The 21,234-nt window shown below is 53.8% G+C and overlaps 1 protein-coding gene across 4 annotated transcripts; it reads left to right on the top strand.

Annotated features, from left to right (window-relative positions):
• The first annotated feature begins 57 nt into the window (after window positions 1–57).
• Window positions 58–17,522, top strand: CENPM (centromere protein M). Of its 4 annotated transcripts, none has more exons than XM_054718570.1 (6): window positions 58–77; window positions 8,273–8,352; window positions 13,635–13,727; window positions 14,572–14,651; window positions 15,898–15,989; window positions 16,911–17,522. In XM_054718570.1, the coding sequence occupies exons 2-6, from the start codon at window positions 8,318–8,320 to the stop codon at window positions 17,049–17,051; spliced, it is 441 nt and encodes a 146-aa protein (XP_054574545.1). In that variant the 5' UTR covers window positions 58–77; window positions 8,273–8,317; the 3' UTR covers window positions 17,052–17,522. The 4 variants fall into 4 exon arrangements, with proteins under 4 accessions (XP_054574545.1, XP_008142785.2, XP_054574544.1 ...); XM_008144563.3 differs by lacking the exon at window positions 58–77 and adding an exon at window positions 6,553–6,651; XM_054718569.1 differs by lacking the exon at window positions 58–77 and adding an exon at window positions 6,805–6,839.
• The last annotated feature ends 3,712 nt before the right edge of the window (window positions 17,523–21,234 follow it).

The raw sequence follows: 21,234 nt of genomic DNA, 5'->3' as shown, positions 1-21,234 counted from the left end.
CTAGCAGAGCAAGGGCTTTATCCTCCGTTGCCCAGGCAACCAGCCTTCTCTTCTGGATCCCTCGCACTGTGCACGGGGTACAGAGATGACAGGCAGGGCGGGTTTGGGGGAATCCGGACAGGAGTGGGAGCCACCCAGCAGGCCGCTGGGCCCTCCAGCTGGAGGTCTGGAGAGGAGGGGACCCCGACTGAGATAACTGGGAGGGTCTGGAGGCTTGCCCTTTGAAAATAGGGAGAGATTGGGCCCTGGCAAGTGGTGGGGACACAAGCAGTGCAGCCAGTGAGGGAAGGCTGGTGGGGAAGGTGTGAATGAGATGACTCTGGGTCCCCCACCCACAGACACCCTGCCAGCTCTGAGAGCATCTGGGCCCCTACAAGGGTGGGGGTCCTCTCCAGCATCGGTGGGGCAAAGAGAATAAGTTGATTTTCACAGAGAGATTTTCATTGACATATAAGGTGCATACAGGAAAATGCAAATCTTTATTTTATTTTATTTTTTTGTTAATCCTCATCCAAGGATGTTTTTCCATTGACTTTTAGAGAGAGTGGGAGGGGGAGAGAGAGGGAGAAAAAAAAAACAAAACATCAATGTAAAAGAAACACATCGATTGGTTGCTTCTTGCACCCACTCCAACCGACCAGGGCTGGGGATCAAACCAATAACCCAGGTCCGTGACCTTGACTGGGACTCGAACCTGAGATCCTTTGGTTCATGGGCCTGACAATTTAACCACTGAGCCAAACTAGCCAGGGCAAAAAAATGCAAATCTTCAGTGATGAATTTTTAAATGCTAATCTTAAATGCACGCACTTGTGCAACCACCACCCAGATCAATGTCTGGTATGTTTCCGTCACCCTAGGCAGCTCCCGCCTGCCTTTGCCAATCAATACCTCCTTCCCACAGGCACTCGCTGATCTGACTTCTATCACCATAGATTAATTTTGCCTGTATTGGAATTTCATATCCATGGGGTCACTCTTTGGTGTCTGGCTTGTGGCTCGGCACAATGCTTCTCCCCTCATTGATGAGGCACGGATCAGTGTACCACAACTTGCTTCTCTCTTCACCATGGAAGGGTGTTTGGGCTGTTTCCAGCGCTGGGCCACTGTGGGCAAAGCTGCCACGGCGCTTTCCCACAGCTTGGAGTGGGAGGGCAGAGAGGAGTTGGGGGACGGATGACAAAGGGGCAGAGAGAAACTCGGGGGGGGGGGGGCGGAGATGGTTTTGCTCATTATCCTGACCTTAGTGGTAGCTTTCTAGGTGTATATATATGTCCTAACTTATCAAAGTATATACTTTAAATATGTATAGCTTATTATATGTCAACTATCTAATCTAATAATAGACAAATATGCAAATTGACCATACCTCCGATACACCCAGAAGCCACGCCCACCACCCAATCAGAGCGACTATGCAAATTAACCCAAACCAAGATGGCTACAGCCACAGAGAGCAAGGTTTCCTAGGTAACGGAGGAAGCCAAGCTTTCTGCCAGCCGTTGCAGGCCTAAGCCTCCACTCAAGCTACAAAGTTTCAATTATAGAAGGTAAACAAATTCAAACAAATGGCAGCAGAATGGAGCTTGAGAGGGCAGGCCAGGGTTGCTGCCGGCAACAGGGGAAGCAAAGCTTTCCACACACCCTGGCCAGGCCCACCCGCTTAAGGCAACAAAGTTTCAATTATAACCCCAACACAAATGGCTGCCGGCCTGCCTCAGAGGGAGCCCCAGGTTTGGCTCCGCTCCAGGCTACAAAGTTTCAATTGTAGAATGAAAATAAATTCCAGATACCAGGGCCTCTGCTTGCGTTGCCAGGGGGTGTGGCCGGCCTGCAAACCACCACAGGCCCCTAGCTCAGGCCGCCCCACGCCCCAAGGGAACCCCCACCTGATCCAGGACACCCTTCAGGGCAAACTAGCTGGCCCCCACCCCTGTACCAGGCCTCTATCCTATCTAATAAAAGAGTAATATGCAGATTGATCATCACTGCAACACACAATATAGCTGCCCCCATGTGATCAAAGATCCTGCCCCCATGTGGACACAAGATGGCCACCACAAGATGGCCAGCAGGAGAGGGCAGTTGGGAGGCACCCGGCCTGCAAGGGAGGGCAGTTGAGAAGGACCAGGCCTGCAAGGAAGGGCAGTTGGAGGTGATCAACCCTGCAGGAGAGGGCAGTTAGGGGTGACCAGGCCGGCAGAGGAGGGAAGTTGGGGGCAAACATGCTGGCAGCAGAGTGGTTAGGGGGTGATCAGGCTGACAGGCAGAAGCGGTTAGGGGCAATCAGGAAGGCAGGCAGGCAAGCAGTTGGGAGCCAGCAGTCCTGGATTGTGAGAGGGATGTCCGACTGCCCGTTTAGGCACGATCTCAGGGATCGGGCCTAAACGGGCAGTCGGACATCCCTTGAGGGGTCCCAGATTGGAGAGGGTACAGGCTGGGCTGAGGGACAACCCCCCTCCGTGCACGAATTTCGTGCACCGGGCCTCTAGTCTATATATATAAAAGCCCAGCAACCAGAATGGCAGAAAAACCGGTTGCTATGGTGCACACTGTGGCAACCAACCGGCCCGATCTGGGCCCCAGTTGGCCTCCCTGCAACCTCCTGTGGCCCCTTCCCTGGCCAGCCCCACCCCCGACCGGCCCCCCATCCTGATCAGGGGCAGGGCCAGCCAGCCAACCACCCACAGCCCCTCTCCCCTACCCGCAGGCCCGATGGCCCCCATTGGGGCAGGCCACCAGACCCCACCCATGCACGAATTCGTGCACCAGGCTCTGGTACTTAAATAAATCTGTAAAAAATTGAATTGGTGGCCTTTAGATATTCTTTTAGCCTCATGATTCCTTTTTTTTTGTTTTGTTTTGTTAATCTTCTCCTGAGGATATTTTTCCCATCGATTTTTAGGGAGGGTAGAAGAGAGAGGGAAAGACAGAGAGAAACATCGATGTGAGAGAACCACATTGATTGGTTGCCTCCTGCATGAGCCCTGACCAGGGCCCAGGCCAGGGAGGAGCCTGCAATCAAGGTACCTGCCCTTGATCAGAATCGAACCCAGGACCCTTTGGTCTGCAGGTCGACACTCTATCCACTGTGCCTAACAAGCTAGGGCCAGCTCAGGATGTTCTTTCTTAAAATATATATATATATTTTTATTGATCTCAGAGAGGAAGGGAGAGAGAGAGAGATAGAAACATCAATGATGAGAGAGAAACACTGATCAGCTGCCTCCTGCATGTCTCACTCTACAACCGAGCCTGCAACCCAGGCATATTCCCTGACCGGGAACCAAACCGTGACCTCCTGGTTCAGAGGTTGACGCTCAACCACTGAGCCACGCCGGCCGGGCAGCTCAGTGTGTTCTTGATACTAAACCTCCAGGCCTAGGTTGGCCTTCCTGCCAATCCCTACCTTCCATCGCAGTGGATGCTACACACAACTGTCTTCTGTTGCACTGTCCATGTGACAAGCACCAGGCCACCTGGACGCCTCAGCCAGCATCAGCTCCCAGCGCAGTGTTGCAGGGGCTCCAAGGGATCCGTCACACGTCTTCGCCCTGCTGCTCCGGTGGCTGTCACCCCTGTGCTGCATTTGGCTGTCGTCATCTGCCCACACCGACAGCTCCCTGGAGCAGGGATGACACCTCTGGTGCCAGGGTCACTCGCCCAGCACCCGGCCTGGCCCAAAGCAGGCACTCAGCACACTTCGACTGCAGGGCTCTCAGCTCTGTCCCTTCTAGAAAGTGCTGACCAGGGTCCAGAGTTTTTCTCTAAGGGCCTCAGTCACCTGGGCATCGGCCCCAGCCTCCTTGCTGTTCCTCAAAAGTGTCAGGAATGCTCGCTGGTGTCTCAGCACTGGCTGCTCCTTCAGCCTGAGGATGCTGCTTCAATACAGGCCATTGGCTCCTCTCACTGCGTTCAGGCATCTGCTCCAAGGTCACCCGCTTCCAGAGGCCTCCTCGGACCTAACGCAGCGTCTTCCCACGCACCTCTGCCTATCCCCTCGCCTGCCCTACTTTACTTTCAGAGCACTCATGACCACCTGACTCCCGGAGTCCCCTCCGGCCCTCTTGCCATTAGGGAATCAAAGCCTCCTCTGTGCTGGGTTCCATGAAGCCATTAACTTCCAGCTCTTTCTAAGCGAGGTATTACTTTCATCTGCAGTGAGAAGAATTTAGGTTCAACCGAGAGGGTGCATCTGCTCTCCCAGATGTCACAGCAATGCGCACACTGGAGGTCTCGGTCTGACTTCCCCAGCACAATAATGTCCGATCCATCCGTGTTCTTAGGGCGGAGCATTGACTATAAATCAATCCATTCATTCCACAAATATTTATTGAGCAACTACCATGCATCAGACACACACATCCCCCCCACACACTGCTTTTCAGAGAGATTAGAAAAAAGGGAGGGAGGGGAAGAGAGACAGAGGAGAGAGAGAAACATCGATGTGAGAGAGACACATCAATTGGTTGACTACTGAACAAGCCCCAACTGGGGCCAGGGATCAAACCTGCAACCCAGGTACTTGCCCTTGACCAGGAATTGAATCAGTGACCTTTCAGCGCTCTAACCACTGAGCACACTGGTCAGGGCTGTACCAGACACTTTTTAAAGTGCTGGGCATACAAACTGGCACAGTCTCTGCCCTCTTGTGCTCTCGTTGCAAAGATAAGGAGCAAGTAATTATATAACTGTTGGGAGGAGCCATCTGCCGTGGGCCCTGAGCATCCCTGAGTCTGCCAAAAAAGCAAGACCCCTGCTCTAACCGGTGTGGCTCAGTGGATAGAGCGTCGGCTTGCGGACTGAAAGGTCCCAGGTTCAGTTCCGGTCAAGGGCATGTACCTTGGTTGCGGGCACATCCTCAATAGGAGGTGTGCAGGGGGCAGCTGATTGATGTTTCTCTCTCATCGATGTTTCTAGCTCTCTATCCCTCTCTCTTCCTCTCTGTAAAAAGTCAATAAAATATATATTTTTAAAAAACATTTAAAAAAAAACAAACCCCAGCAAGACCCTGAAAGCTCTTTGCCCAGGCCATTTCTCAGGGCTGTGTTTACAGCCGGCAACGTTAAGGAATGAGGTAACGTCTCCCCCGGGGAAAAGAACAGGCCTCCCACTCACTATGAAAGCAGCGACCCTCAGATCCTGTAATGTCACCCACAGGTGCACAGGCATCCGTGACGGGTCCTTTGTGGGGGCTGCAGGACATGGGGAACTGACACAAACACAAAGCCCTGGCTACTGCTTTTACCGAGTAATAAAGTCCTTTGTCTCTTACCAAGGAGCCGCATGGCTTCTGCCAGCATCCCTGGAATCGTAAGACCATGACCAAACCATAGTGAGCAGTTCGTTAGTTTGTAAGTATGGTAAAGTCTCAGAGGCTGCACAGTTTTTGATGATGTATTAAGTGGGGATTAGAGCTATTGAGAAAACAGAGCAGAAAAGGGTCGATAGGGAGTATGGAGGGGCTTGCTTGCTATTTTATTTATTTAGTCATAATTGATTTTAGAGAGAGAAAGGAGGAGAGAGTGAGCGAGTGAGAAGTTTGTTGTTCCGCTTATTTATGCATTCATTGGTTGACTCTTATATGTGCCCTGACTGGGGATCGAACCCACAACCTTGGCTTATTCAGAAGATGCTCTAAGCAACTCGGCTACCCGGCCAGGGCGTGGGACTTGCTATTAGAGAGAGGTAATTAAGAAAGACCCCTCTGATAAGGTGACACTGCAGCGGAAGCATGAATAAGTGAGGAAACAAGCAATGTGACTACCTGAGAGAAGAGCATTTCAGCCAGAGGGGACCCCAGGGGCAAAGGTCCTGAGGTAAGAGGACACTCTGAACATTTGAGAAACAGCCGGATGGCCCCTGTGGCTAGAGGGCCTGTTAGACAGAGAGGAGCTGAAGACGAGGTCAGGGAGATGAGCAGGAGATGAGGCTGCGGCCAGAACACGCGGAGCCTCAAAGCCTGTGCAGCGGTGAGTGCGTGTACTGTGAGATGGGAAGTCCTGGTGGGTTTTGATGAGAGACGTGGCCTATTCGGATTTCTGCGGTAGAAGTGTGGCTCTGATTGCTGTGTGGAGAACAGCCTGGAGCCCTGGGGACCAGGCTGCAATCGGGGAGCCAGTGATAACAGTCCCAGTAGGCGAAGGCCGCGGCTTGCCTGGTGGTAGTGGAGGTCGTAGGCGAGGCGGTGAGAAATGGTCAGCTTCTGGATCCATTTTAAGATGAGAGTCCACGGGCTTAATTAAGGACTGGTTGTGGGTTGAGGCGAAGAGGAGCCAAGAACGACCCCACGGTTTTGTTCTGAGCAGCTGCAAGGTCGGTGGATGAGCATAAATGAACGACTGGGTCACCGCACACCTTCTTTCTCCGCGGCGTGAAATAGAAGGCCTGCCCCACGGACAGCACCTTCAGAGTCGGGGCCAGGGCTGGAGCACCGGCTCCGAAAAGGAGGTAGCGGTTCCTTTAAAGGGCGCCGCGACGGGAAACCCCGCCCCGGGAGGGTCACGTGCCCCTCGGGAGCACTAGGGCGGGGCCACAGCGGGGTTTGAACGTGAGGCACGCACGACTGGAGCGGCGGTTCGGCCAGCGGCTGGGATGTCGGTGTTGCGGCCGCAGGACCAGCTGCCTGGCCTGAACGCGGCCACCATCTTGGTAGGCGCCAGCAGCCCCGCTTCCCCCGCGGGCCTCCCCTCCCTGGCGGTGCTTCAGGGGCCCCGTCCTCTGCGCTCTTCGGGAGGCGGGCGCGCGCTGTTCCGGAAGAGGTGGTGGGCGGGAATAGCCATATTCTGCCCCAATCGGAATAGCCGCTCTCTGAGGCGGAAGGACGCCCCCACCAATAGGTGCGCGGCGGGCTTTTTCCCCGGTTTCTGGTTGGTTTCTGGCCCGGAGGCCGCGTTCCAAGCCGGGCAGGGACTAGGCTATTTCTGAGTCTGAGTCCGGCCTCCCTGAGCGGCCATGCTGTCAGAGGAGGGTCCGGAAAGTAGCAAGTGCCCAGCGGGAAGGCTCGGAGAGGGAGTAGACTAAGGTGACCAGATTTTAACATTGGTAAAGCGGGACACCATTGGACGAGGGGGGGATTCTTGATTAAAAATTTGGTCTATATGGAGCAACAAAAATTTTCATAGAACGCAAAAATAGTATTGTAATATTTTTTTTAATTTCAACATAAGTACAATTTAAAAATATAATAAATAAAAAATTATGTATGGTATTATTTTATTCTTTGGCATATTTCTCATTTGAGTGAATTTTTTTTTTTAGTAGATTGCTGTCGTTTAAAAGGTCATGAATTTGCCAAAACCGGTTTGGCTCAGTGGATGGAGCGTCAGCCTGCGGACTGAAAGGTCCCAGGTTCGATTCCGGTCAAGGGCATGTACCTTGGTTGTGGGCACATCCCCAGTAGGGGGTGTGCAAGAGGCAGCTGATTGATGTTTCTGGCTCTCTATCCCTCTCTCTTCCTCTCTGTGAAGGATCAATAAAATATATTTTTTTAAAAATAATAATAAATAAAAGGTCATGAATTTGCCGTAACATAAGTCGTAAGTGTCACTTTCAAGGCCAGCGCTAGACTTTTTGCTGCCACTATAAAATATAAATAATACGAGTACTGTCTGCTAAATTAAAGGAAATTTATGTATTTATGAAATAAATAAATAAGTTACTTACCTAAATTATCTGAATAGCTGATTTGTAATGACATCACTTGTTTAATGAGCTTACTAGCACGCAGTACGATGTGTATCGTCTGAGAGACAGTTACAAAGTGTTTTCGTCGTTGCCAATCCCAAAAAATGCCATTGGTCATTAAGTCCAAACAATGGTGGTCGAATTCTAACAACTGATCAACAATGCGAATTTTGATAAGCAGTTCTCGATAATCAGTTCTCAACAATTATTTGTTATTAAGTTTAACATTATAAAATTAACAAAAATAATATAAAACTCATATCCTGGCTAAATAGCCACAAGGCCGCCGAAAACCGTATATTCCCTTCCCGTTCTCCCGCTGTTCCCTAGCTTGTCGTGCATTCTTTCCAAAAATCGGGACGTTTTTAAAACGCCGCGGGACGCGGGACAAATTGTTAAAAAGCGGGACGTCTGGTCACCTTAGTGTAGACCTCAGGCGCTCAGCCTGTGCCTGGCGGAGTCTTCTTTCGGTAAATGGCGCCCTGTGCGCAGGAGCCAGATTGCCGGGGGTCGTGGCCACCTTCGGTCGGTGCCCGGATCCCCATGTCCTCCAGAGGGACATCGGCCGCCTTCTCTCTCTGGGCAGCTGGTGGGCAAGGAGGATGCTCTTCTGCAGCAGCTGGCCGACTCGATGCTCAAGGAGGACTGCGCCTCCTCGCTGAAGGTGTAAGTAGCAGAGGCTGGGGGTGTCCGATCGCTCGGCTGTGGTCTGAGCTCTGGCCTGGGCGGGAGGGAGAGCCGAGGAGCCGCCCGGGTGGAGAGGTGGGCCCCGGTGGAGCGGGTGGGCCAACCCCTTAACCTTCCTGAGCCGCGCGGTCTGCCTCGCTGACCCTGCCCGCACCTGGTAGGGCCCTGTCTAAGGTATCCTCCTCCATCACTCCCGGGCACGCACTGGTTCTCCTCTAACACTCGGCACCATAAGAAACTTCCTTGGTCGCTGTTCATTTGTTTCCAGTCTACCAGGCCACGGACCCCAAGGCCAGTCCCTTGAGGGCAGGGACTTTGACTTTTGTTCTCTGGTGACTCCCCAGTGTCTTGAGCAGTGTGGATGTACCCTCCAAATCTGGAGAAAAAATGACTAAGGAAGTATACTTTGTTTTCATTCTTCTAACTGAGGGGAAGTAGAAGACTATGGGAGTCAAGTGAGTATGTCTGTGGGTGTTGTTTGCCCCGGTAGGAAGATAAGCGTCCAGGTCCATGTTGAAGGAGAATGACCCAGATCTAAAGGGCATTTCCTCCATGGGAACTGGAAATGGCCCTTGCTAGGTAGAATAAACCTGTTACAGCACTTGAATGATCTCTGATGAGGGAACATGATCTTCTAAGTATCTGCTCTTGACCCATCTTGCCAGTCTCTTGGGCTGCAGAACGTCAAACACCACCAACAACCTCAAAGCCATAGCTTAGAAATAGGAAAGGATTTTTAAAAATAATTCATTTAATTGGCATCAGGGTAAATGGAAAATGTGGACAAAATTGCCTGCATTGAGCAAGACGGAAAGAAGTGTCGTGGAAACTCTTGCCAAAAAGGGTAAGTCACATGACATGCAGAAATCTGATGAAGAACCCACTCTGGAAAAAGAAGAAAGCTCCTTTTTGAGTATTTTGTGCCATTGAGAAATGTAATACGAACCTGGATGTTTAAGAGTCATTCAAAGACCAAATAATAAAACAACGAAATGAGAGGAAAAGGGAGGTTGCTGAGCTAAGGGCAAAAAAGGACCAAAAATAATATCCTATGGGATCTAACAAATAGGAACAGCAAGAATCAGAATAGATGTGGTTGAGCACTTAATTGCTTACAAAGAAGGAAGATTTGAGAAAATCACAGCAAAAGTATTCAAAGATGTAATAGAAGAAAACTCCCCTGAAGTGAGTGAAGAGTTTAATTTTTCCATTAAAAAGGGAATATAACAAAAAGTAATTTAAAAAAGGGAATATATATCTTATTCCAGGAAAAACAGACACAGCATTTATGTCAAGTTAAATTGTTGAACTTCAAGGGTAAATGATTCTTCAGACTTTTCGGCAGGAAAGGCAAATCATCCACGTGATCATCTGTTCATGCTGTTGCCAGGTATTCCCAGCTTCTGCATTTGGAGCCTGTAGCAGGTTTAGGAATTGCACTTTTTGACCTTTTGTGGTTGTGTGGAGCCATGTGACTGGTTCTGGCCAATGAGGTATAAGCAGAAAAATGATCGTCTCGGGGAGGAACCAAGATGGCGGCATAGTTAAACAACTAATCTGCTGCCTCACACAACAATTTCAAAAATACAACTAAAAGACAATAACATCTACCACCCAGAACCACGGGAAAGCTGGCTGAGTGGAAGATTTACAACTAAGAAGAGAAAGAAGCACAATCGCTGAAAAGCTGAGGTACGGAGGCACGCAAATCGGGCCGGCGGCGGGCGGCTGGGTGCGCGGCTTTTCTTCAACCCGCAGGGAGACAAGCTCCTGATCACTCTGAAATCCAGTTTCTGGGGACACTCGGGGGACCCAGGCACCTACGGGGAGAAGCTGGACTCTCGGCCATCGGGTCGGAAAGTGAGAGTGACTTTTTTGCAGAGGTGCGCCCAGCAATCATTGTTTACTGCGCTGGAGCGCGGGGCGCAGGGACTTGGAAACGTGGAAAGGCAGAGACGGCTGACGGCAGCCATTGCCGTTGGCCACGCCCCAGCCTAGTGACGCCCTGAGACCCCGCCCAGCCCTGAGGCCCCTCCCTGAGGCCCCGCCCCGCACATTCTACAAACCCGCCCCAGCTCCACACAGCGGCTTTTGCATATAAATGGCCTGTTCTGGAGCAGCTTAACCAACTGCAGCTCCAGTCAGACTGCTCCAAAACCGCCCAAGCAAAGGAGGAGAAAACTAGCCCTTGCTGTAGCTCCTGCTGGGGGACACACAGTACACAAGGGTACACCAAGAGTGTCCACCTCAAGTAACTGGGAGGCTGACCCGTTGAACCAATAGGACACCTAGTACACAAAACTACCCTACCAACTTAGGGAAGCAGAGAATATGAGAAGGCAAGGAAACAGATCACAAACCAAAGAAATGGAGGAGAACAAGCGACTGGACATAGAGTTCAAAACCACGGTTATAAGGTTTTTTAAGAATTTCATGGAAAAGGCCGATAAATTCCATGAGGACCAACTAGAAATTAAACATACACTGACTGAGATAAAAAATATTATACAGAGACCTAAAAGCAGACTAGAGGATTGCAAGAATCAACTCAAAGATTTGGAATACAAAGAGGCCAAGGACACTCCTCCAGAGAAGCATGAAGAGAAGAGAATTCAGAAAGTTGAAGATAGTGTAAGAAGCCTCTGGGACAACTTCAAGCGTACCAACATCAGAATTATGGGGGTACCAGAAGAAGAGAGAGAGCAAGATGCTGAAAACCTATTTGAAGAAATAATGAACGAAAACTTCCCCCACCTGATGAAAGAAATAGACTTACAAGTCCAGGAAGCGCACAGAACCCCAAACAAAAGGAATCCAAAGAGGACCACACCAAGACACATCATAATTAAAATGCCAAGAGCAAAAGACAAAGAGAGAATCTTACAAGCAGCAAGAGAAAAACAGTTAGTTACCTACAAGGGAGCTCCCATACGATTATCAGCTAATTTCTCAACAGAAACCATGCAGGCCAGACGGGAGTGGCAAGAAATATTCAAAGTGATGAATAGCAGGAACCTACAACCAAGACTACTCTACCCAGCAAAGTTATCATTCAGAATTGAAGGGCAGATAAAGAGCTTCGCAGATAAGAAAAAGCTAAAGGAGTTCATCACCACCAAACCAGCATTATATGAAATGCTGAAAGGTATTATTTAAAAAGAGGAAAAAGAAGAAGAAAGATAAAAATTATGAACAACAAATACATATCTATCAACAAGTGAATCTAAAAGTCAAGTGAATTAAAAATCTGAGGAACAGAATAAACTGGTGAACTTAATAGAATCAGGCATAGAATGGGAGTGGATTGATAATTCTCAGGGGGAAAGGGGTGTCTGTGTGGGGAGTATGGGAAGAGACTGGACAAAAATCATACACCTATGGATAAGGACAGCGGGGGGGGGAGGTAAGGGAAGAGGGGGGGGTAGGAACTGGGTGGTGGGTAGATATGTGGGGAAAAAGGAGAAACAATTGTAATCTGAACAATAAAGATTCATTTAAAAAAAAAATAAAAAGAAAAATGATCGTCTCTTTATTGGTGAGCTATTTAATTGATAGTGAGAGCCTCCTCAGAGCCCTTTGCCTCTCCCATGGCGACCAGCAGTGTTCCAGAGTGGCAGCTTCATCAGCCTAGATCCAAGGTTATAGCTAGAGCAAAATGTAAGCATATATACTAATAGCTCTCATTTTTCATAATAGAGACTCAAGCCAATATAGATAAAATTGAAACATAGTTTCAAAAGATAACGAGTTATTAATTTTTTTCATAATTTTTTCTTAATTCAGTTCTTTCAGGAAACAATCTTTGTGATTAAAAAATAACTTATCTAGCCGAAACCGGTTTGGCTCAGTGGATAGAGCGTCAGCCTGTGGACTGAGGGGTCCCAGGTTCGATTCCGGTCAAGGGCATGTACCTTGGTTGCGGGCACATCCCTGGTAGGGGGTGTGCAGGAGGCAGCTGATCGATGTTTCTCTCTCATCGATGTTTCTAACTCTCTATCTCTCTCCCTTCCTCTCTAAAAAAATCAATAAAATATTTTTTTAATAAAATAAAATAACTTATCTAAGTTCATGTAATTTTTTCAGTTCTACTTTAGTTATTTTGCTTTCATTAAATGCAAATAAAATTAAATTAATACTATTATCCTATTTTTTTATATTTTATTAATTTTTTACAGAGAGGAAGGGAGAGGGAGAGAGAATTATAAACATCGATGAGAGAGAGAAACATTTATCAACTGCCTCCTGCACACCCCCTACTGAGGATGTGCCCGCAACCAAGGTACATGTCCTTGACCGGAATCGAACCTGCGACCCTTCAGTCCGCAGGCCGATGCTCTATCCACTGAGCCAAACGGATCAGGGCCTATTATCCTATTTTTAGATTATATCTATTCTAATGTCTGAATGTGTATAGTATGTTGTGTACATGAAGAGATGTTTAGAAAAATGCTCTAATGTTAATTAATAGTAATTTCTAGGTAACTGGACTTTAGGAGTGTGTGGTGTTTTTGTTCGTTTTTTAAATATATTTTTATTGATTTCAGAGAGGAAAGGAGAGGGAGAGAGAGAGAAATATCAATGATGAGAGAGAATCATTAATTGGCTGCCTCCTACATGCCCCCTACTGGGGATCAAGCCGGCAACCCAGGTGTGTGCCCTGACCAGAAATTGAACTGTGACTTCCTGGTTCAGGTGACCAGGCTCAACCACTGAGCCAGACCGGCTGGGCAGTCCTTTTTGATGTTTCTTGAATTATAAGGTAGGGGATGGGAGGAGCTGGGCAATAGACAGAAATGGAGGGCTCAAGAGAAACCTTCAGCTGGGCATCTGACAGCCAGGGCCCAAGTCCAGGAGAATGATGAGGTGATTTATCCGAGGTCACACAGCTGGTAATTTGCAGAACTGAGATTTGACCCCCCTTCTGTCGCCCTGCAAAGGAGTTCAGTCTCAGCCCCTAATCTTCACAGTTCAGCACTCGTCTCTGAGCCTGGCCTCCCTCCCAGCATGCAGCGTTGCTGGCTAGCCCATGCCATCTTCTACCCAAAGCTCCCTCTTACCAAGGCGGCTACTGAACAGAACTCCTTTCTGCCAGAGGCGTCAGGAGAAAGTAATCTGGGGGGAGCAGCCCTGCCCTCTGCTCGCCTGAGGAGCCTTGCCCAGAAGGGCATCCGTTGAAGAGGTCGGGCGCCTCGGACAGCGTGTGAAAGGTCACGGGAATGTGGGTGCGTGTATCTCTAGTCCCGCGGTTTCTTGTTTTTCAGCCACTTGGCCCATTCCCTCCCTTTGCCCTCCAATGTGAACCGCCCCCGGATTGACCTGATTGTGTTTGTGATCAACCTTCACAGCAAATACAGGTGAGAGCCAGGCGGTGGGGCTGTCGGGGCTCAGGTGGCCCTGGCTTAGGGGTGTGCTGGGACAGCGACGTCACTTATGGTGGGAAGGAGAGGAGGGAGAGGCTGCCTGGGGTTAACCTAGAGGGTGAGGAGGGGGAGCCAGTGGCCAGTGCAAGATGTTTGGAAGACACTGCTGAATCCCAGCAGGGTCCCCTGTCGTTTAACTAATGCCCTCTGAGGTTCACTCGGTCCCTGGCAGCGGGCACAGAGATGAAAGAAACAGACCCCTGGCCTCAGTGTGCTCCTAGTCCATTGCAGGAGGAGGCGGGACTTTCGAACACTTGTGAGAGCCCACACAAGACCTCTGACGCTCAGGACTTAGTCAGGGTAGACTTTCTGGTGGAGGTGACACCTGATAGATGAGACGGACTTGGCCAGGTAAAGATGGGAGTGAGCACCATGTTCCAGGTGAAGAGTTCATGTAAAAAGGATAGTGTGTTTAGAAGAAAGACTATTAAGGCCTGTGGGGGATCAGGAGCCCAGTCTAGTGTGGGGCCATGGCCGTGGCAGCAGGAGTGGCCTGGCCTGGCCTCCCTCTGGTGCTGGCAACCCTGGGGACAGGACTGCAGCCGGCCTGTGGAGCGCAGGGGGAAGGTCGGCCCTCTCCCTCCTGGGGGACGCAGACGGAGGTGTAATTAAAAGTAGTTTGGCACAATGAAAGGACAGTATTCCAATACTCTGGGCAGAGTCCTGTCACCTCCTCAGTCTCTGGCCGCTCTGGATGGGATGAGAGGAGGTGGGGACGGGTGGGGCACTGCCTTCTCTGTTGTAAGGTTTGTTTTCTCGCCCTGGCCTGGCCTCCCAGCCTGCAGAACGTGGAGGAGTCCCTGCGCCATGTGGACGCCACCTTCTTCCTGGGGAAGGTGGGCTTCCTGGTCACAGGTGGTAAGTGCGCCCCTCGCCCGCCGAGGGCCGTGTGCCGTGTGCCCTCCTTGCTGAGGCGCCTGGCCGATGGGAGGAACGGGCCTTGGAATCTGACCTGCCGTCGGTCTTTCTAAGAGCACCGCTGAGCAGGGCATTCCGCGGAGTTAATTCTGCTGATCCTTGCTTGGAGTGGCCGAGTGGTTTCAGTAAAACCCAAACTCCTGTCAAGGCGCAGCGTGTTCTGCAGCGTGGCCTCTGCCTTCCCGCCCGCCTCCCCTCCTGACTCTCCCGCTCTGGTTCAGCCCGTGGCTCTCTGAGCAAGTCCTGCTGCCTCCGCGGCTGTTCCTAGCAGTGGGGACAGTGCCCGCTAACCTTCCCTGAGCTCTCACCGCCCAGACACTGCTCTGAGCACGTGCTTCTGTGTCACTCCTCTTCACAAGCAACCCTTCGAAGTGGGAGTTCTCTCTCCTCTGAAGCTGAGGAGACTGGTCAGGAGGTGACGCAACCTGCCCAGGGCCCCAGAGCAGAAAGTGGGAGAGCTGAGGTTCACACCTACATAGTCATATTCCTGAGCCATGCTGCTTCTCTCAGGCACTCTTCCTCGTCCGTCTAGCTAACCCCTCTTTTCCACGTCCTGGGGAAGGCCTCCCTGACCAGCCCTGCAATCTGGGCCCTGCGGGTACCCGTCCCGCACGGATGGTGTGTCTGAGCTGAACTGTGAGCCCCTTTTGGGGAGGGCCTGGCACGGTTTATTTTCAAAAGCATTGGTAGCCCTGGCCAGTGTGGCACAGTTGGTTGGGCATCATCCCTTGCACCAGGTTCCATTCCGGGTCGGGGCACATGCCCAGGTTGTGGGCTCGATCCCCAGTAGGGGGTGTGCAGGAGGCAGCCAATGGATATTTCGCTTTCACATCGTTTCTCTCTCTCTCCCTGTTCCTTCCCCCTCTCTAAAAAACTCAATTTAAAAAAATATTTTTTAATGAAAATAAAAAGCGTTGGTGAATAAATGAGTGCCAGGTCACTTATATATCAGTTCACCGAGTCTCCATAGTAACTCAGTGGGGCTGCTGCCATCCTCACTTTATAGACGAGGAAGCCATGTTTTCAGAGCCCTTTCCGCCTTGTCTGCTAACTTGATCTCAGAGCCCTGAAGGGAAGGTGACAGGATTGTCACCCCTGACTAGTCAGATGGGCTGCTTTGCCCAGGGTTCCTCAGTGGCCGCCGGCAGGGGGCGCTCACAGCGTAGCCCTCTCCGCCTCTTTGCAGCCGGGCGGGACAGCCACTGCAGCGTCCACCGGAGCACCGTGCTGAAGCTGGCCCGAGCCTACCGGAGCCCCCTGCTCTTCTGTGACCTGGAGGTGAGGACTGGTCCGGGCGCAGGGAACGGGCAGCCAGCGCTCGGGGCTGCTTGGAGGATCCCGAGTATCGGGGACCAGGGGTTCTGGAGCCTGTGGACCCCTCTGATCTGAGAGTAGAATTCAGGGGACCTGTGAACTTGGGCGAGAAAAACTTATTTTACTTTACTGACCTCTCAGTGAAACTGAGCATCCTGGGTGTAGGCAAGAGCCGTCGTTAGTTTTAGCAGAATCTGTGACTTTTGCCAAAAGAAACGGCAGGTGCATGTGGGTGCTGACCTTGTGGCGGGTGGTGCCGTTCTGTGTGTGGCCAGTAGGTGGCAGGCCACGCCAGCCCTGGGCTACCCTGCGCCTGAGAATTGAGAGCAGGTCTGCGGCCTGCTGTCTGTTTGCAGCCGCAGACCGCTGAGAACGGACCTGGCTTCCCCGGGAGGAAGCCCCAGTGCGGGACGGCCTTCCCCTCCTGCCCGTGTGGTCTTTCCGGGCACACGCCTCTGCGTAACCAAGTTTGGGCCTCGCCATCGTTTGAGGCCTTTGTGTGGCAGAATTATCACCCCATTTTACACATGAGGAAACCCACTCGGCGAGGTGTGGGATGCGCCCAGTGAAATGAGGTTCTAGCCCGCCCATAGGGCCCCGTGCTGCTCCCTGAGAGCACAAATGAGTCAGGCACTGGCCTCCTCTCAGAATGCAGTGAGCCGGACCGACATGTCGTCCATGCAGAGAAGGGCTCGTCGTCTCAGCTGTCCCTGAGGGTGCTGGAGGGACTCAAGCTGAGATGGTGCAAGCTGCGTGGAGAGGTGTGCTGTGGACAGGGTCATGGCTGTGATGGGCCGTGGTGCCCTGAGCTGTCCCCACGTCTCCGACCCCAGCCCCCTCGGGCAGCCTGTGTGGCCGCTCTGACCTGCTCTGCTCTCCCCGCAGGTGGAAAGCTTTCGAGTCACCATGGCGCAGCGCCTGGTCCGCATGCTGCAGATCTGCGCGGGCCACGTGCCCGGCGTCTCGGCCCTGAACCTGCTGTCCCTGATGAGGAGCTCAGAGAACCCCTGCCTGGAGGACCTGTGAGGGCCGGGGGCAGCGGTCACTTCCCCACAGGACCCGAACTCTGCTCCCGCAGGAGGGCCGGGGAGCCCCACGGGTGGAGCAGGCCACCCCCACTCCCACGCTCTCTCCAGCGGAGCCTGTCTCTATCCATCGGACACGGTCCATTTCCACTCAAGGCTTCATTTGAACAAAGAGCCTGTGACTAAAAACAGTTAGAAATGCATTGGTCTCATCCACCGCTTTGATTTTGCAGATGAACTGACTGAGAACAATTACGCGTAGGGTCGGGGAGGGGACCCCGGCCTCCAGGAGCCCAGGCTGACGCCACACCCGGGCCCTGCCATTCTTGGAGAACCTGCTTGTTGCCCCTTGGAGCCTCAGTTTCCCCGGGTGAAACGAGCTTGTTCTCCCTTGTCGCGCTGTGGGGACTGAATGAAATGACAGCGGCCACGGGCCCGAGCTGGTGTGCCCTGTGCTTGCTCGTGTGCGGATGATAAACTGTTAATGCCTCGCACGGGCCCAGGGAAGCACTCGACGAATGGTGACTATTATTTGGTTTCACACAGAGCTAAGTGCAAACCCGGGATGGCACGTGGGGTTCCCCGGTGCGCGAGGGGAGTGAGGGGAGCTGGTTTCTGGGTTGGCAGCGGGAGGCTGTGCGGGACCACTGCCCGCCTTCCCCCTGGGGTCTGAGTAGAACCTGGGGGAGTGCCAGGGCTGGAGTCAGGAACCCTGTCAGCCAGACGGAGCCGGGGGCGGGTAGGAGGTCTGCGCCGGGACCTGCCCTCCACCCTCGGGCGTCTGGAGGGATCCTGCTTGATGCCCCGGGCAGTGCCAGCCCCGCAGGGGCCCTGCTCTGGCGGCAGCATCCCAGCCAGCGCTCGTGGTCTCATTGGAGGGGCCAACTTGAAACTGTTCTGAGGGTGGGGCCCGCCTTGCCCTCGCCATGGCGTTCTTCCAGAACCAGCCCCGCGCCCACCCCGTGCTCAGGTTGCAGACACCTGCCTGTCTCGGAGGCAGCCTCCTGCGCCCCGCCGAGCGCCTCAGCTGCGTAGGCTTCCGGCTGAGGCCCCGATGTCCCCGGACCTCGGAGGGCACGTCACGCTCTGCGGAGCCCTTCTCAGTCACCCGTCTCCTCCCAGCAGGCCTGCGAGCTGGATGTTCCCCATTTCACAGTGAGCGAAACTGAGACGTGTGATCAGAGGCGTGTCCACAGCCTCAGCCGCTCGGCGGCAGAGCCCCCCCCCTGGCCGCAGCCCTCGGCTTTTTCCTGCAGTTGTTTTCTTGTTAGTTTTTAACGTTCGTATTGATTTCAGAGAGAAAGGGAGAGGGAGATAGGAGCATCAACGACGAGAGAGAATCCTCTCTCTATCACATGCCTCCCGCACACCCCACCCTGGAGATCGAGCCCGCGACCCGCGTGTGCCCTGACTGGGAATTGAACCGTGACCTCCTGGCTCACAGGTCGAAGCTCGGCCACTGAGCCACACCGGCCGGCTCTAGTTGCTGTCTTACTTGGCTGGCTGGTGAACCAAGGCTTGGGCATCTGCTCGGCAGGCCCTGAGCTGGGAACACAGAGGTGGAGACGTGGGCCTGGGGCCTGTGCCTGGGAAAGCGGCCGCTGGGGCGGGGGGGGGGCAGTCTAACCGTCGCTCCCCCATGGGGGTCTGCCCCCCAGGACAGGACTGCGGGGCCCCCGGCACAGGGGAGCCTTCGAGGCAGAGAGGGTGAGCAGGGAAGGAGCCCGAGCCAGACGGTGGACCAGCCAGCCTGCCCCCGGGCGTCACTTTTTGCTGGAGACCAGGGAGCTTCCCTCCTCCCCAGCTCCCCAGCCAGCGCGGGCACACCTCTCTCCAGTCCTGTGCCATGTTTTCTTTGCCACCTGGTGCCCTGGAACGAGAGAAGTGGCACCTCAGCCGAGGACCTGGAAGCCATCCAAGTGTCAGGCGGAGGGGGGGGACGGGGGGGGGAGGGGAGACACAATGCTGTCCCTGCTGCCAGCACCTGTGAGCCTGCGGGCTGGGACCCAGCAGCCACCTCGCCTCCCATGGAGCTGAGCCCCCTCCCGCAGCCAGGGCCTCGGGCGGGCAGGGTCACAGGTTCTTTTGTCACCTCCGGCCACCTGGTGTGGGCAGCTCCCCCCCCCCCCGCCCAGGCCTGCCCAGGACTGGGTTTGCTAGGACGGCCCAGGCCCAAGGATCCCGGCCTTGGGTACTTCCCAGCTGCTAAGGCGGCAGGGCCTCACGGTGAGGAGGGGGCTCAGCATGGCACCTGTCTCCCCGCCCCGGGCAAAGGCAGGGCAGCCTGGGCTGTCGGAGGGGAAGTGATGCAGTGGGAAAGGCCTGGCCTCCGGGCCTCCCTCGGGGTCTGGCCGACCTGCAGTGTCACCTGGTGCAGCCACTTCCCGTCCCTGAACCCCAGAGCCTCGAGGTTCTTGTGAGGCTCAGGAAGCCCGAGTCTGACCCACCCCCCCGCCCGCTGTCCCATGTCTGTCCGCAGACAGTGGCCCCGGAGGGTCTGTGGTAGGCGAGGGGAGCTGGGAGTTCAGAGCTGAAGCCCCGCCACAGTGTACCCCACCCCCACAGCTTGTGCTGGGCCAGGCCCACCTGGCGGGACTCCGATACAAAGGGACCCTCTCCACGGTGCCCCGCTGGCGTCACCCCCTTCCCGCAGCCTCCCCGGGGGCCCTAGCGGGCAGGCAGTGAGTCATTGTGAAAGGACTTCATTCAGACACTTGCAGACCCGAGGGGTGGGGGAGGAGGGGCCGAAGGAGACGGGTGGGCTACCAGGCCCTGCACCCCCGAAGCTGAGTCCCTCCCGAGTGTGACCCTATGGACTGGGGGTCTCTGAGGACCAGCTCTGGGAGGGACAGTGGGCGGGCAGTCCCCAGTGCCCCTGACCTGGGTGGGAGGCAGCCTTCCTTGGGGCTAAAGCCAAACGCTTGGGGCGGGAGTTAGGGGGCTAACATCTGGTACTTGCCTGGTTTGACTGATGATGACCCTGCAAAGCCAAGGCCAGAGGGGTTCCCCTCTACTATGCTCGGCCGCAGGCCCCTCCAGGGCCATCCTCTGCTGAGGGGGCGAGGACCCCAGACGGGTGTCGGTTGAGGGGCGTTGGGAGAACAGGGCCCCGGGGCTGCCTGGCTCAGCCCTTATCCTTCTGAGCTTGCTTTCCTCTTTGTAAAGTAGGATCTGCCCTGACCGGTGTGGCTCAGTGGATAGAGCGTCGGCCTGTGGACTCAAGGATCCCAGGTTCAATTCCGGTCAAGGGCATGTACCTTGGTTGCGGGCACATCCCCAGTAGTGGGTGTGCAGGAGGCAGCGGATCGATGTTTCTAACTCTATCCCTCTCCCTTCCTCTCAGTAAAAAATCAATAAGAAAAATATATTTTTTAAAAAATAAATAAAGTAGAATCTGATGCCACCTCCCCACATCGGTGAGGCCAGGGGTGCGGGCACAGGGCCAGGGCGGTTCGATTCTCCGTGAACGGTGTGGCCCCGGGCCTTGCCCCCTCCTCCCCAGGTGTCCTCAGGGGTCACCTTCATTTCTGTCCTCCTGTTCCAAGGTCTGGCCAGGCACCCTTCCCTCCGGAACGTTTCTCCCAGGTCCTCACAGGCTAAAGGGCGGCAGTTTGGGTTTGGTCTCTGGTTGCCTGCTCTGTCCCCAGAGCCTGGGACAGCGCCGGAGCGAGTAGGTGTCGGTGAGTATTTGGGAATGAGTGGCGGTGTCGGCACGGGGAGCCTGCCCTGCACCCCCCTCCCCCCCAGGGCCAGAGCCTGCAGGGCCCGGAGTTTACACGCACAACCCCAGGCTGGGATGGAAGACCTCACCGTGAGGAGAGGCTCCCACGGGGGCGGGGGCCCAGGGGAATGCCCTCTTACTCAGGCTCCGTGCTGTTGGAGGGTTTTTCCATGAGAATGTGTTCAGGTATTACTCACAGAATCACATACAAAACGTATTTTTAGCCAAGTACACAGTGTATCCGGGTCTCGGCGCTTTCATATCCAGATCTGGGGGGCTGGGCCGCTCTGCCCTGAGGGACTGCCCCCCCATAACACCGAGCTTGTCCAGCAGGCCCTGAGTTTCCTCACTTCCCCACCCTGTCCCTGAGGCATGAAGGGCAGGCCACGCTACACAGTTGGCTGAACACAGACCCCAGCCGGGGGCCCCCTCAGATGTGCTGGGTCATCCCTCTGCCCCTCGG

The sequence above is a fragment of the Eptesicus fuscus genome, chromosome 7 (genome assembly GCF_027574615.1).
Source record: "Eptesicus fuscus isolate TK198812 chromosome 7, DD_ASM_mEF_20220401, whole genome shotgun sequence".
Classification (NCBI taxonomy): Eukaryota; Metazoa; Chordata; class Mammalia; order Chiroptera; family Vespertilionidae; genus Eptesicus; species Eptesicus fuscus.
The sequence above is the reverse complement of the archived record's forward strand: the minus strand, read 5'-3'. Positions and strand labels throughout refer to the sequence as shown.